Here is a 17014-nt window from a genome sequence, read left to right as displayed (position 1 = left end):
CACGCCATTCTCGAGTCAGACTTTTATGTCCCCACTGGATGAAACAAATGCTTTGTTTGTAATATGTTTTATTGTATTTGTCTCATCATGCCAGGAGATGGCAACACAGTATGGTTAGGGGCGTAACATCTCCGTCACACGCTTGAGGTATTTGGCCAATCACAATGCATTGGATAGCTGGCCAATCACAGCACACCTCACTTTTCAGAACAATGAGCTTTGTAAAAATCTATGCTTTTCAGAAAGGCGGGGCATAGAAGAGAAACAATAATGTACAGTTTGTGAAAAATAATGTGTAATGTCTATTTTTTTTTAAACCTTAAACCACATAAACATTTTATTACACCAAACACACAAAATAATGTTCTTTTTGGCAAAACCATATGACCCCTTTAAAAAAAGCCAGAGCACAGTGCCCTTAACACACACTAAATCCACACTATCTTGAATAGCTCTCTGGAGAGGTATTCAAGGCTTAGTGTATCCCATTATACATCATGATCTGGAAATAAATCATGAGACTTTCCAATGTATGTTTCCTTTCCAATGTATGTTAAATATTAATGTTAATTAGATATTACATATAGTTTAGTACTAAAACAAAGGGTTGGGCTTTTTATTGGTGCAAATGATTAGTGGTGATTATTTATTTTGGACAACAAATGTCATCTTTTATAGAGACACTGATCAGAAATGTATAAGTTGATTTTAAAATGCAAAGTATTGAAAATAAGAATAAAGCTCTGTAAAAACAAGGATTTTTAAAACACTATAAGTGTGTCCTATCAGGTTATGAAAAGTTCTACACACTCTTGTAATCTTCATGCTCACTTGAACGCTTGGACTAAATACAGGAAATAAATCATATAAGTGGTCAAGTGCAAAGACAGCAAGTGCAGTTATTTGGACAAGGTTGCTTTTATGCCTCCATTGGTAAAAAAAAAAAAAAAAAAAAAACCTGGAAAGGGAGGCTAGATGAGAGATAATTCTCATTAATTGAGGTAAAGATTTGAGAGTTTCATGAGATAACAATAAAATATCATCTGCATAGCAGTAATTTGTATTCCCTGCCCTAACAATAATGGCCAAAGGCTCTAAAACTATTGTGAATAATATCAATCCCTGAGGAGTGCCCCTTGAATTAGTAAAAACAGGAAAGTCATGACACATGACATTTGTGATCGCTGCTGCTCTAGGATTTTTATGTAATAAACTAACCCATGTCCTAAAAATATGACTAAACCCGAAATTCAACAGAACTGCTATCAAAATCCCCACTCCACCAAGTTGAAAGCCTTTTTGTCATCTAAGGATATAGCTGTGATTTGGGGTGTTTTCTGGAGCGTTTCTGATCACGTATCTTATCATCACTGAAAGGACTTGAATGTCATAGCATTTTTTTTAATTATTAATATTTTAAATTATTTCTTTAAATAAGATATTTTTTCATTATGTGTAGGCCTATGTTGCACAGAATTGAACTAAACTAGCCTATGTATTGTTAAAATTAAATTTTTTTTATATATCAACATGTTGGTGAGAAAATGATGACTGCATTTTTATATCATATTTTGGAAAACTATCCCAAAAAGTTAAAAAGGATTATGTGATGTCTTAAATGCTTTTTCTTTAACAATGTCGATGTTAAAATTAGAGATTGAAGTAATTCATGTGAGCGCTTTGGACTCGGTAAAAAAAAAGCATCTTCTGTTGCCCCCTATTGATATTGAAGTGCAGGAGCGCACAAGATGTGACAGTTGATTTTTTAATGGCCTAGCTTACTTGCTGCTCCGTACCAACAAACTATAAAATATAAAAGAAAAGAAAGAAAATCATTCACAGATTTTCAATTAAGCTATTATTTTAACTATTAAAATATCGAGAACGAGAGAGAGAGAGAAACCCACAGTTAAATGCTTTGTGAAAATCATAACATTACCAACAAGTAAAATCTTTATTCTATGAGATTTCGTATTTGTTGTTGAGGGTCACTTACATTTAAAATACAAAAGTATCATGAATGATGTAAATATTACAGCATTATAAGCCTATCTAGGTAATTAGGTAGGTAATTGAAAGAGTTGAAATGATTCAGATGAATATCAAAGCATTGAGAAGCATTGATGAATGATAATTCGAAACGAGTCAAGTCCAAGAAGCTAAAAGGAGCTACTTACTTAACTTAACTTTGCTTTAACACAGCTGCTTCATGGTTTGAAATGCCCATGTAGAAAAAGAGATTATTGAATTATTATTTGAGCCCCAAGTGGGAGATACCTTGAAGGCAACTTTTTTTTTTGATTCAGTCCATTCATTTGTATTTAACGGAATGAAGTATGCGCAGCATCATTTGGACGCTCCACTACTCTGGAAATTAAATGTGATATTATGACGTCGCAAAAGTGACATCACATGATGCAAGAAGGAAAATGTTTAAAAAGCCAGCAGCTAGACAAAAAAGCTTGTTGCATACTACAGTTAAGTAGCCGAAATATAAAATGCTCTTTCTTTCTTTCATTCTTTCTTTCTTTCTTTCTTTCTTTCTTTCTTTTAATTTTCTTATTTTTGTCTCTTTTTGAGTTCAAGTTTTATTTTTGCTTCATTTTTTCTCTTCTTACATTTCATATTTAGTTTAGTTTTCATTTTCTAAATTGTTCTTAATATTTTACAGGTTTTAGTTATGATAACTTTTCTAAATTTGTATTATTTTCTTTACATTCTCTTTAGTGTTTGCTTCTCGGTTGATGTGATTTCACATCTTTCTTTCCCCCTAAAATCAAGGTTATGTGTTTCAACTTGACCTTGTGATGTACACTTGAACGTTAATTTTCTCTCCTTTCCCCCAAGATCAAGGTTATGTTTTCTTTAAGTAGGTTGTTTGCTATAATTCAAGTTGGGAGAGACAAAGCAGGATCAGGTTCTGCAGGTTGTCTTGCTGAAAGGTTTTCTTGTTGTAGAGACAAAGCTGAAATTAAGTTTTGATTTTGATTATTGGCAGAAATTAGCAATATTTCCTTTGTAAATTTCAATTCAAGGTTCAGTTCAAGTTCAAGGTTATGGTTTCATGTTTGCTTATAACATTAATTGTTGATTTGATTTGAACCATTTATACTCATGAACTGGGCTTGGAGTGTAAATTTTGACTTTTTCCGTACTTCTTTTTTTTGGTAGTTGCTCCTCAGGTTGATCTACAGAGGTCAAGATCACAGGTTACAAGTTTTCTTTTTCTTTCGATCATTTGTATTTACAAAACAACAGTTTTGTGTGAAGAGTAGCATCACTAGCTTTTTCATTTCGAATCCTATATTAAGATATAAAACATTATTTTGATAGCCTAGCACCTCATTACGCTGTCACTGAACAGATCTAAAGTTAAAGGAATAGTTCACCCAAAAATGAAAATTCTGTCATCATTTCGCTATGGAAGTCAATGACAACCACCAACTGTTTGATTACCAGCAATTTTAAAAATATTTTCTTTTAGGTTCGGCCTAAGAAAGCAACTCAAACAGGTTCGGAACAACATGACGGTGAGTAAATTATCAATTTTCCTTTTTGGGTGAACTATCCCTTTAACTATCTATATTTCTCCTTCTGCTGGATAGGCATTGTAACTACACTTGTGTTGGAGAAATGCAGTAGGCCTCTACATGAGCAGTTGCTTAATATAAAATAAATAACTTTTTATACCAAATAAATAGTGGTTTAAATTATTTAAAATTAAAGTAGGTTTGTGAGAACATGATAATGTTCACCAGTTCTTTTCAGTGACACAGATAATTGTCAAATTACTTGTGTAAATTTTTGTAATTTTAAACTAAAATTACATTTTTATTTTTTAATTGAATTATTTTTTGTTTTATTTGCTTTAATTTGAAAGAAATTTGTGTTATACTATAAGTGATGAATATTTTGCATAGTCGGTAAATGTTATATAAAATATATATTTATATATTATATATATAATATACATCGAAAAAATGCCTAAATATTACATGCTTTCAATTTTATGTGAAACACTACAATAATGTTACTTTGTAATACACGATATTGTTAAGTACAAGTTATTTGTAAAATAAAATACCAATTAGTTTTAATGATACCTTTTTATATTTTGCAAATGGAACTTCTGTCATAATAAACATTGCATAATAATATTTAAAAGTTATGAAGCTTTTGTAGTCGAACATTTCTACGTCACGCTGCCGGAAGTCCCGGCGGAGCAGAACGGAAGTAGGTACGTGGCTGCTTCAGCTGACATTCTGCACGATGGCGACAGAGGTTCAGAGCGGCGACCTCAACAGTGCAAATTCAAGCCGGCTCGAAGTATCTATCGACGGTTTGACTTTGAGCCCGGATTCCGAGGGAGAACAGGAGCAGGCCGAGGCGTCTGCTGGCCAGAGCGCTGGAGACCCTGAGCTGAGCGGCGATGGGGAGGAGGAGGAGGGCGACCCTGCTAGCAGCACTACGATCGAGAGGAAATGGGGCTTTCCTTTAGCCGAGCTCTACGGGCTGGCGCTCAGATTCTTTAAAGGTATTTTATGTCACTATACACACGTACAGACATTCACTGAACACAAACATGCATTAGCATTGTTACCTCCGATAAAGATTGATCTCGCAGTGTTGTTTCGATTTAGTGAGGTCGCTGTTTTCTTATTAGAGTCCTGTCTTTTTCACTCATCGGTGTTTGGTGAAAAGTTTTGCTTCTACAAGTCTTGTAGTTCGCTTCAGTTGCAGAGTTCAGGGTTAAACCCCTCTAGGAACTGACCCAGTCGGTGACCGCACCACTGTGTGTGTGTCATGTGCCTGACTGATGACTTCAAGTCAAAGTGTCTCTATATGAAAGACTGCATAAATATTCAAAATAGACTAGTGAACCACTAGTGCTGTACTCCGTATGTCTCTTTGACAGCAAAACCATCACTGTAGATTTTGTTCAATAAAATATTTAGTTCTTTCAACAAGTCTACACCCTCTTAAACAATATGGTTGTGTGCATCAGCTCTATAGTCTTAAGTGATGCAGCTATGCACAACTAATGCACCAATCAAGATGTTTCAGAGACCAGCTGAGTGTTAACATGTCCCATGTGTCTAGTTCATAAAATTTTAACTCCTATGTGCACAAAAAACACAACATAACACACTAGCAAATTTCCATTATATGGCATTGTAAACTTGGACTTGGCTTTGTGAGTTGCTGGAAAACTAAAAATAATTATAAAGCAAAAATAATGCATCTCATTTGACCATTAACCCACTTGATGCAGAGTTTATGTCATGTAAATATTTAGCCTCAGAGTGGTTTGGCTGACAAAAAAGTTTAGAAATCCCTTTTCTATTGTAATGAGAGCCTGTTGCAATTTTGAGTCCGCAATTTTTTTGTCCCTCAGAGAAAGATGGAAAAGCCTTCCACCCGACCTATGAGGATAAACTCCGTCTGGTAGCCCTCCATAAACAAGTGTTGCTGGGCCCTTACAACCCAGATGCTTCCCCTGAGGTGGGATTCTTCGATGTGCTGGGAAATGACCGCAGGTAAACATAGATTGATCTTTGACTTGGACGTACTTCCCTGCTGTTAGTCACATAACTTTTAATCTTTCAGTGCTAGTAAAGTGTTGTCCTTGAGCTCATATATATCATAATGTGTGTGTTTAAATGCTATTCATACTTTTCCTATAGATGCCGTAGAGCTGTTGTAGTGTACAAGCTTTTGTATAATGTGAACTGTGACATTTAGGGGTTTTGTTGTGGATCTGCAATAACAATTGTAACTTCTTCAGAAAGGAATGGGCATCTTTGGGCAACATGGAGAAGGATGAGGCCATGCTGGAGTTTGTAAAGCTGTTGAACAAATGTTGTAGTTTATTTGCACCTTTCGTCGCGTCACACAAGATTGAAAAGGAGGAGCAAGAGCGAAAGAGGTCAGACTTGCAGATAAAGATGATTGATTTTTCCTTCATCGATGTTATCTTCTCACTTTGTTAGTGTCACACACTTTTAAATTAGACTTCTTTACTGTTTTACCCATTAACCTAAAGGATCTCTTTAGATACAGTCTTGTAAAGAAGTCCATCATGCCAACGTAAACTAAATTTGGGCTCCAATAAAGAATTGGTCTTCATAAATAAAAGCCCGAACACTCTCTCCGTAAACTCACAGATGTCTCTTGTGTTGTGTATGGTGTCTTGTTTTCCTGAGAAGGAGGGAGGAAGAGGAATGGCGGCGTAGAGAGGAAGAGGAGCGTGAGCGACTGCGGCAGGAGGAGGAGAGACGCAGACGTGAGGAAGAGGAAAGGTTGAGGAGAGAAGAGGAGGAGAGAAGACTAATTGAGGAGGAACGACTCCGTGTAGAGCAACAGAAGTGAGTGACACTTGTTGAAATGTGTCAGATCTTAAAGCAAAACACAATCGTTTGAAAATATCTGTTGAAAGACTCAAGGCTGGAATATGCCACTTGACTTTTGTCCAGATATATATATTTTTTCACCATCAGACTGGTTCTGACCAGTCAGTGAATATTGTTTATCATATACAATATTGTTCAGTCCAAGTCATTTATAAAAAATAAAACACTTTTTCATATTTTGTATCTGGAACTTCTGCAATAATAAACATTGCACAATAATATTTTAAGGGTTATCCTCATAGGTTGGGGTAATATTTTAGTTTTTTTTCTGAATGACCTGGTAGTGTGTGATTCTCAGTTTTGTTTCGTGTATGATACCCAGCTTTTCTTTGTAACCATATACAAAGTCAACAAGGATATGTTGCCTGGTGTTTTAATATTTGTTCAGATTTTTAAATTATGTAGTGCATTCAAGTCTTTTGTAGTAGAGCCCAGGGTTGGGCCGATACCAACTTTTTGGCTTCTGTAAAATGCCAGTCTCTTTGATACTAAATCGATATCTTAGGCAACAAATAAATGGCCTTGAATGACAGATGAAATTAAACTAGGACTGTAAACACTTTCAGTAATTTGAAAACTCATGACACGTGAAAATGCAGCAAAAGTCTTTAGCCCCATGTAGAATAATTTTTCATCCACCTGAAATAGTGGGTGGTTATTTCAGCTGTCATACACATTATTTAAACAGGTCATATTACATTGCATAAAGAACATTATTTTGTGTATTTAGTATTAAAGGTTCAAAAAACATTATTTTCCACATAATTTACTTTATTTGTTACTCCGCCTTCTGAAAGGCTTCAATTTTTACAAAGCTCATCGTTCTGAAAAGCAAGGTGTGCACTGATTGGCTAGCTATACAGTTTGTTGTGACTGGCCGAATTCATCAAGCATGTGACAGAAATGTTATGTCCCTTACCATACTGTGAGGCCCTGTCTCGGCACGACAAGACAAAAAAACTGTTCTGGAACAGTGTTTTAAATACAACTTAACCACTGATTTCTAGTTGTCCTTCTCTTTTGGAAGGCCAAACAACGTAGTTTCGCTTTCACAACGAAACACACAGCATCTTAACTACATGGTGGCGGCTTTAACGGAGGTAATAAAAGTTATGCCTTCTTTCTTTGCTTGAACATTTGGGCGGTGTTATGCAAATCTTCCCACGTCGTGACATAGATGTTGGGGCGTGTTAGAACGAGCCGTTTTAGGAGGGTGTGGTTGACCCTTAGCTTTTATTTAAAAAAATATCTCTTTGGATTTGAGATTAGTCTTTGCAACTTTACAGATCTTCTTTATGCACCAAGAGCTTGTAACACTCAAAAGAGAAAGGAAAACTTGAAATCATCAACATATGACCCCTTTAAAATTGGTGTCTCATTAAAAAGGGTGAAAAAGCTTGTTATTTGTACTTGTTTAGTACTGGTACACTATGCAACCCTAGTAATGCTCGATTGTGCACATAATGAATTTTTTCTCACTTTCTCTGGCGTTAAACAAAACCTTTCATTGTTAGGCTGCAGATCATGGCTGCACTGAATGCGCAGACAACGGTGCAGTTCCAGCAGTATGCAGCGCAGCAGTACCCTGACAGTCCTGAGCAGCAGCTCATCCTCATTCGACAGCTGCAGGAGCAGCACTATCAGCAGTACATGCAGCAGCTGTATCAGGTGCAGCTCGCTCAGCAGCAGGTGAGAGAGAGAGAGAGCCCATGATTCATTCTTCCAGTCCCACCCATGTTTGCAATGCTTCTGTGATGCATGAACTACTACAGTACTGTTCAAAAATTTTGAGCCGTTAGAGAAATACATACTAGGCAAGGATGAATTAAAGTAACCGTAAAACCGTTTTTTGTTTTATATATATATATTTGTTGTGTATATATATAACAGCAAATTATCAAATATTTTAACGATTTCTGAAGGTTCATGTGACGTTGAAGACTGGAGTAATGGCTGCTGAAAATTCAGCTTTGACATCACCGGAATAAATTGCATGTTAAAATATATTACAATGTTGAACTTAAAATTATAAAATGATATCACTGTTTTTACTGTATTTTTGATTTTACAAAATGCAGCTTTGGTAAACATTAGAGATTTTTTTTCTAAAACATTTCTTTCTGACCCGTCTTTTGAACGGTAGTGTATATATCTCTCCGTTTCTCTCCGTGATCTTAGTTGATAAGCCTGTTCATATTGCTATTCACCATTATGCAATTGTCACATTTTATTGTTCAGATTCAGAAAAGACTTGTATGCATCCCACCAGTTAATAATGATTGGTATAAAGAACAAAACTGCAGTGGTAGGATCTGGTTTGTTTGTAGATTATTGAATGTGTTTTACACACCTGTCATTGAAAGCAAAACTGGTTTTATTGTAATGTTATGGACTTTGACTCACCGATTCAATTCATTTTTTATTTCTGTGTACATTTCCCTGGGTGCCGCTGTGGTCCAACTTGTTAAGTTTCCATCTAAGCTTGACTAATGGGAGTTTAATTGATCATTTAAAAGAAGGGACGCTGGTTTTTCCAAGCTCTATGTCATTTTGCATAGATCTGGACTGTTTATTTAATTTTTTTTGTTACAGTTGATCAGTGTGATGCCAATGTTTTCACTGTTCTCGCCAGGCTGCCCTGCAGAAACAGCAGGAGGATGCTATTGTGCTGTCTACATTAGAGGCCAGTGAGGTGTTCGTGCCTTCTGCTGGAGAGGAGGCTCCCACGCTGAACGGCCAGGCAGAGTCCACTACTGACAGCTTAGAACAAGAGCCAGACCTGGAGCCTGCAGACGAGGTCACTGAGAATGGACCCACTGGTGAGTTTGTGCATTTCTACCGCTTCAATTAACTGCTGTTAATGTCAACTTCAAATCAAACAAACAAAAGTTGTCTCTCAGTTTCCCATTTAGAAAAAAAGCCTACTGTACCTGATATATATCCATATTAATCTATCAAATGAAGTAAAATGGAGATCTGAATATAGAGGTTGGGAATTGAAATCAAATCAAGGGAAATCGAGTTGAATTTCAAGACACATTCTCTAATATACCATATTCCTGGTTCTCAGACTCTCCCCCTGTAATAGCAGCCCCCTCCATGTGGACGCGGCCACAGATAAAAGACTTTAAAGAGAAGATCCGTCAGGATGTGGACTCTGTGATCACAGTGGGCCGGGGGGAAGTGGTGACCGTCCGGGTTCCCACCCACGAGGAGGGCTCCTATCTCTTCTGGGAGTTTGCCAGTGACTATTATGACATTGGCTTTGGAGTCTTCTTTGAATGGAGTGACTCGACTAACGCATCGGTCAGCGTGCATGTCAGCGAGTCTAGTGACGAAGACGAGGATGAAGAAGGTGAGGAACTAATGTCTTGATTCTTTGCTATCATGTTATCGGCTAATACTGGATTATTATTTTTTTTCATTTTAATTACTTTTCGTAAGTCTCAAATCTAATTTTCATACTGTACATTATAATGTTTAACTCTTTTTGTTTTAGTTTTTATTTAAACAATTTGTATAGAATTTTAAAATCGGTCATAAAATGAAAATAGTGATTTATTATTGTTATTATTTATTATTGTTTTGATGTCAGTGCAAATAAATAAACAAAATTTTCAGTTTTCAAGCGATTATTCGCGATTAATCACTTCCAAAACAAAAGTTTTCATTTACATAAAATGTTTGTGCACTTTGTAATATTTATGTATATATAAATACTAACACGTGAATGTTTATATTTGAGAAAAATATGCTAAGTTTGTATATTCAATGTTTTTATATATAATATAAATATGAATATAGTATTGGCATGCAAATATTTTTAAAGTATATACTGTATGCGTGTTTATTTATATATTCATAATAAATATACACAGTATAAACATTATGAAAACTAGAGCTTTTATTTTGTAGGTGATTCATTGTTTGACAGCACTACAAGGGTTTAACTCTTGCAAGTGAAATTAAGACATGAGTATTGTAGTTTTACTGGTGTAGAGTAAAATAATTAATATACTAAAATTTGAAAAAAAAAATATATATATATATATTTATATTTGGTTAATATATATATAATATATATTTGTATTATTACAATGATATCATCCAAGTTAGCTTTTTGACCTGAAGATTTGAAGACTATAATTTAGGAATTTAATTTATAGTGGAAATTGACATTTTTATATATATTTTGACAAAACTGTTTAGAATTGAACAATGAAAATAATTACCGGCCCATTGGTAACAGTCAGAATTTTAATATCAATGAATTTTTAAATTGTGTAAATCATAAGGCTACTTTTGATATAAAAAGAAATCGATTTCAGGTTTATATAGATTGTTTGAATTGGGTTTCTGTTGTCACTTTTCTGTAAATCTGATTTGTAGATTTAAGTCCTGTTGTCTTTCTCTCAGGTGAAGGCCCGTCTGAGGAGGAGAAAGCCAAGAAAGAGGTTGGGAAACCGCAGGTGGATGAGATCGTGCCGGTGTACCGGCGGGACTGTCATGAGGAGGTGTACGCTGGGAGTCACCAGTATCCCGGCCGTGGCATATACTTGCTCAAGTTTGACAACTCCTACTCGCTCTGGAGGTCTAAAACCGTCTACTACAGAGTATATTACACCAGATAAACCTGGAGTCAAGACTGTGGGACAGGAATGTGTGCGTGTATGTACAGAGACAGATGGAAAGAGAGTGAGATTAAAAATAAGGAAATTTATGGGATGCCCACTACTGGGGAAGGGACAAAGAAATTTAACATGAGCGTGTGTGTGTGTGTGTGTGTTTCAGTGTGTATGAAAACTGCTGTTTGAGTCCAGGAGGGATGGGCCATGTGCGTGGCACCTCTGTTTTGCACTCTAAAAGATGTACTCATGATATTGTGCTTGATATTCTAACTTCAGCCTCCATCTTTTAATGTCATCCAAAAAGGTGCAGGGTATATTAGTGTGTCCTAATTAATACGTCCTACAAATGACATGTTTAGATCATAAACGACGGAGCAAACACTAACACGCCTTTCAGAACACTGGAGTTCTTCCTTATTTGGGTCAACGCGGAGTAAATCAGCCAATGGAGTGCATCTGTACTCATGTTTTCCTCCTATCAGCACACAGAACTGAAGGGCATCGTGAGATAAAACGACTGGAAAGGACTTTTCTAACAATGCAAAGGTGGATCTGGAGGCCTTTATGAGAAGAGATTTTGCAGCATTTTCTAAACCTGGATGGATTGTGTCTAAAACATTTAATATTTATTAATCTCTGTGTTAGAGTAGGGTCATATTTGTGTCTGTAAGTCATATAACATGCATCCCATTGCTCAATAATTTGCTTCTCTGCTTCCACAGAGCCCCAGATGTATTGTCTTTGTGAATTTTCGGTTTGTTTTGCATACGTCGTCAATGCGAGATTTAGCAGTATTGACTTTTAATGTGGCACAGCTAGGAGTTTGAAATATTCCTGCCTTTCAGTTTGGTCATTTCTTTGTTGCTTTATGCATGTAGTTACATACAGCCATGTAAGAACTTCAAACTTAATGTACTTTGATTGGAATTTCTACTCGTCACTCTTATACTTGGTTCTCTATGACAGAAATAACAAGCATCTCTCATTGTCATTATATTAATAACGAAGTGTTTGTATAGATGATTTAGACTTAACTATCAAAAGCTGCATTTGAGTTGCTGATTAACGTTTCTGTTATTTATTGGATCGTTCAGTGCATTGAAGATTATTACAGTGAAGTTGCTGAGAATCTGCAGACTTTTCTTCAAAAATATCTGCTTGAGGCACTCTGGATTCGTCACTGGCTGTATCGTTGAGTGAAATGTGTCGCGTTCATGATTGTATGTCAAAGACGCCTGTGTAATGCAGGTCACTGCTATCCAGCTGTGATCAAGCATCGTCCATATATACAGGAGATGCGGATGCTGTTACACTTTGTTCACTTGATGAATAAAGCAGTGTGTTTTGGAGTGTTAAGAGCTGTGATGATTCAGTGTTCATTGAGACCGTCGTGCTAAAGCTGTCCAAAGACCACATTAATGTCACGTGTACAGTAAATTGATTACAAAAGTTCTCGTGGTTCTCTTTTCCATGTATTTTTCTTTCCTTTTCAATTTTTGTAATGCTGACTTCAGGCCTTTTGTATAGTGGAAGTGTAACGTTTGGCATGGTACTAAAAGTACAGCTTTTGGGGAAAAGACAACACGGGCAATAGGGTATCTGCTCTGAAAATTGTCTTCATATTTAAAAGTGGAAACCCCAGTGATTTTCTGACCATAAAGGCATGAAGAAGTGTTTTTGTATTGGTTTTGCTAGTGTGATCTGTATGCATTTGAGGATGAGTGTCCTGAAGCGTATATCTGATTAAACTTGCGTTCCTCTGTATTTACCTCCTGATTCTTTTCTGATATCCTTCTAGTCATGTGCATGTTCACATACTCATACAATGTGTTTGTTTTATATAGATAAAATTGCTTTCATTCATTTAATTTTTTTTTATATCCATCAGGCAATTTTTTGGGGGGCCCGAAAATTCAATGGATGGTGCCGTATGTTTATAACTATTTGAAACACTATTTAGATTTTTTTAATGCTGTTGGCCCATATTGACAAATGGGCCTACTACAAAGAGAACCAAATTTTGTGAAATAAAAATATACAAGCAGCAATACATTTAACCCAAATAAATGTCAGATTCATCAAAAATCATTGATGTATAAGAATTTTCCCCCAGTACTCATCAGTCAGCACATTTAATTTAGTTCATTAATGAATCTTCAAACAAATGCTGTTATAGTGATAGCTTGGGGCATTTTGTGACTCATCAGCCATGGTTTCCCAATGCAAAAGGAAGTTTAAGCAGGTTCAATGTTAACAGGAAAATGAGCACTATCACTCCCATCCAGAAATGCAGCCTTAGCTGGTTCCATTGCCACAACAAACAATAGTCCACTTCCTTCACACACACACACACACACAAAATCATCTGATTCTTCCTGGCAGTCTAGGTTTGTTTTTAAGAGCATACTACACTTGCAGCCACAAGATGGAGCTATAGTGTAGATATTATGAACCACGGGCATTTCTAAACGGCAACTTTTGTTTCTTTCACAAGCAAAACAGACTGGTTATACATTGACAGTTTATTTTATTTTTATTGCGACGGTATCTACACCAGTAGATTAAAATAATGAACCGTGAATAGTTTTCTAATTACAAACGAAATTACTTATGTAAATAAACTACTTCATATTTAACTTACTGTACTGTTGAACTTTAGTTCTGAAGTACTGTAAATGTTAAATGATAAGAATTGTCCGTAGGCTATATATTAAATTACATTTAAATTTAAATTAAATGTATGCATTTAGCAGACGCTTTTATCCAAAGCGATTTACAGTGCATTCAGGATATCAGTTTTTACCTATCATTATATATATTATATATATATCTTAATATTTACCGTTTATTTTAGTAATGTTTTATTAAAACGTATTTAAACTTATTTTAAGTCACAGAAAATATTTTCTTTTTTTTTTTAAATGCTTAAAATATTTTTATATGTAATATTTCCTTATGTAATATTTAGAATAAAAAAAATTACTTTTTATTTTACTTTGTAATACTGCCAAAAACAATTCTGACATTGACTGAAATAACTATGGTATTTAAAATATAAATATTTATAAAATAAAAATAACTCAGTATAATTAAGATGCCCTGTACACCGAGATCCACAGTATCCATCCCGGGTTTTCCACGCAGCAGACGCTAAAGGCAGGTAACCTCTCCCTCACTGCGCTGTGGTTTCCCCAATCCAGTTCCAGTTCCTACAGGTGGTTGGGAAGCCGCTCCGTGTTTTCCATATACTTTCTCCTCACATTTTCGGTTCGACTCGCTCCTTTCAAACCGTTTCAAACTCATGTTCCCCGATGCTCCCGAACACCAGCGGCAACGTCCCATACTACTTCTGCATCTTTCAAAAAATTATGGCGGGACCTTTTGTAAGCAGACCTTCTTCCCACGGCAACTTCTGGGATACATCGTTTGGATTTTAAATTCCCTCAACCCGATGCTCATCTCAAATTTAAACACGATTTAAAATGCCGTTCCCCGAGAGAACCGTTGAGCCTGAGCTGGTGAGCAGGATGAGAGGGAGCGCTGGCTCCGAGAAGAGATTCACGACGCCGGACGGTCGCAGAGTGCGCAAACCTGTTTTGTTCTCTTCTTTGGAAGAAGTGTGTTGTCATACACTCACTAATATCCTGCTTCAGCTGTCCGATCTATCGCGGCATGCCAGTGACATATTCCTGGGAATTGAGACTCAGGCTGTGTTGGTCACGCAAAGGACATCAACTATTCAGCTGCGTTTGGAGAGATTACAGCACACCGTGTGCCAGTTTGATCCCAAAAGCATTAAAATACGTAAGTTTAAAGACTCAATCTCGTATTTGTTGCCTACTTTAGTGTTATACTTTTAAGTTAATAACAAACATAGCAATTCATCAGTTAAAAATGAACATAGAACTTGATTCTTATCATAATACAGTATGTCGAAATTTCAGGATTTGTTAAGCACTGACACAAAGTATGTTTGTTCATGACTTATTGATGAAAGTTAAAAGCTGTTACACTATTATTGATTCTGAAGAACACATATATCTAATAGCAGCCACTGAATGATATGCACGTTAAGTTTAAAGGCTGCACTCAGAATGAACTATGGATTGGGTCCGCAGGACAAAAGGCGGGTGTAATGTTATGGGACAAGCACATGGCGTTATGTTGGTGTAATGATTTGAGGTGAGGAGAATGCTAGCAGTTTCCCTTAAGGGGTGAGATTCTGTCAGACGTGATAGATCTGCTGTAACGTACCATCTGCGCCCACCGACACCCCTAAAGCAGAACCCCCCTCCAGGACACCTTCATTAGGGTTTTATGGTTTATATATATATCTTAAAGATTTTTTTCTTCTTCAAGAAATATGCTTTTATTCACCAAGAATGCATTAAATTGATCAAAAGTGATAGTTAAGACATTAATAACAATGTTACAAAAGATTTAAATGTCGAATACATTTTGTTCTTCTGAGCTTTCTATTCATCAAAGTATCCAGAATTATTATTTATTTTATTTTCTCAAAATTATAAGCAGAACAACTGTTTTTAACATTGATAATAATAAGAAATGCCTTGAGCACCAAGTCCGCATATAATAATGATTTCTGAAGGATCATGTAGGCTAATACTGAAGACAAGAGTATCGATGCTGAAAATTACATTTCACAATATTGCTGTTTTCAGCAAATAAATGCAGCCGGAACATTTTCTTCAGAAACATAAATCTTTATTAATTAATTAATATAAATATATTAATGGAGGACTGCAGTATACGTGAGCAAACTGGCCATTTTACTCAACTTTTTTTTTTCTTTTGCTGTTACACAACAGGTTTTATATAGGTTATACTGTAACACTTTATTTCAATTTGTCTTTGCTACACATTACGAGTACATACTATTATAATAACAATTAATTATGCATAATTGCATGCAAGTAACCCTAAGCCAAACCCTAATCCTAAAACTAACCATATAGTAAGTTCATATAGGTAATTAATATTGTATATATGTAGAGTGTAAACTGGTATGATACCATCCACTGTCTAATAGAAGAGGGGTGTGTTCAGTGCTACTGCAAATGCTGCAAATAACACGAGTCACCAGTGAAGGTGAATAACGGTTCCTACAGGGAGAGCTCTTCTTTGGATGTCCTGCCCTTAAGACAATACCATGTAACAATAGACAGGATGTATGACTTAAGACAGTCTCATGCCAATCTTAAACATTTGACAATTTGGTGAACTGTTTGAGAATATGTATGAATGCAAACAATCTCATTTGAAATTTTTTTTAATGACCAGCCTTAGGAGTGGGGTTGGGGTGGACCTTCATTGTGACATTTTACCTACAGTATGTTTTTGCGCATGTAGCCTTCTTTGAAAGATGCAATTCTGTTAGTGGACTAATAGATTGTTTACTGTTACACTGTCAGATTCCTAGCACATACAAACACACACAATCTCCTTCTGAGCTGTGGAATTTCTGTCGGTCGTCTCTGGATATTTTTAGCATGTGTGTTTGCTCCACTCAGGCTTTTTCTAGGTCTGCTGCTTGACTTTGTTTTGCATATGATGGTCTGAAAGGGTGGAGCTGATCACACAAACAATAGTGCTTTAGTTCACTATCTGGCAGTTTATCAGTCAGTAAATGATCACACCAGTATGTTTAGAGATCAGGCGATAGCTGTGTTCTCTGATTGTGTATGTTTACACTACAATCCTCAGAGGTCTAATTAGGACTCATTTAGCTGTGCTTGTTATCTAATTGTCTGGTTGTAATGTCAGTGTGTTTGTGCATTTACATAAACAGCTAAAGCTCATGTTCTGTGAGCATTTTTGTTAGTTAAGTGATACAAATAATCACAGCTTAGGGGTCATAATTCCTTGTTTTTCAGGAATGCTTTTTTTTTTTTTTTTTTTCTTTCGTGCGTTTGCTCTCTTTGTTTGGTGTGTTTTGTATGCATGGACTCAGAAGGG

General features: G+C 35.9%; 2 protein-coding genes across 4 annotated transcripts in view; both read left to right on the top strand.

Annotated features, from left to right (window-relative positions):
• The first annotated feature begins 4191 nt into the window (after positions 1-4191).
• Positions 4192-12802, top strand: acbd3 (acyl-Coenzyme A binding domain containing 3). 2 transcript variants are annotated; one of them, XM_052586838.1, is made up of 8 exons: positions 4192-4534; positions 5396-5537; positions 5786-5926; positions 6207-6365; positions 7925-8099; positions 9043-9229; positions 9481-9765; positions 10827-12802. In XM_052586838.1, the coding sequence occupies exons 1-8, from the start codon at positions 4270-4272 to the stop codon at positions 11039-11041; spliced, it is 1569 nt and encodes a 522-aa protein (XP_052442798.1). In that variant the 5' UTR covers positions 4192-4269; the 3' UTR covers positions 11042-12802. The 2 variants fall into 2 exon arrangements, with proteins under 2 accessions (XP_052442798.1, XP_052442799.1); XM_052586839.1 differs by having other exon boundaries at positions 4212-4534; positions 9502-9765.
• Positions 12803-14311: 1509 nt separating this feature from the next.
• Positions 14312-17014, top strand: part of nhsl1b (NHS-like 1b) — an 87787-nt gene continuing 85084 nt past the window's right edge. Inside the window, exon 1 of one of the 2 annotated variants that reach the window (XM_052586348.1) lies at positions 14312-14842. In XM_052586348.1, coding sequence (XP_052442308.1) covers positions 14521-14842 — 322 coding nt within the window. In that variant the 5' untranslated portion in view covers positions 14312-14520. The remainder of the gene's footprint in view (positions 14843-17014) is intronic. The other variant, XM_052586345.1, reaches the window with a different exon arrangement.

Source organism: Carassius gibelio, chromosome B20 (genome assembly GCF_023724105.1).
Source record: "Carassius gibelio isolate Cgi1373 ecotype wild population from Czech Republic chromosome B20, carGib1.2-hapl.c, whole genome shotgun sequence".
In the NCBI taxonomy this organism is placed as follows: domain Eukaryota; kingdom Metazoa; phylum Chordata; class Actinopteri; order Cypriniformes; family Cyprinidae; genus Carassius; species Carassius gibelio.
Note: the sequence above shows the minus strand (reverse complement) of the source record. Positions and strands in the feature narration are given on the sequence as shown.

Bases quoted from the DNA above. Each gene is read 5' to 3' on its own strand.
- acbd3 (XM_052586838.1), top strand. From the start codon at position 4,270: ATGGCGACAGAGGTTCAGAGCGGCGACCTCAACAGTGCAAATTCAAGC. The intron at 4,535-5,395 runs GTATTTTATGTC...TTTGTCCCTCAG, and splicing joins GGCGCTCAGATTCTTTAAAG to AGAAAGATGGAAAAGCCTTC. The intron at 9,766-10,826 runs GTGAGGAACTAA...TCTTTCTCTCAG, and splicing joins CGAAGACGAGGATGAAGAAG to GTGAAGGCCCGTCTGAGGAG.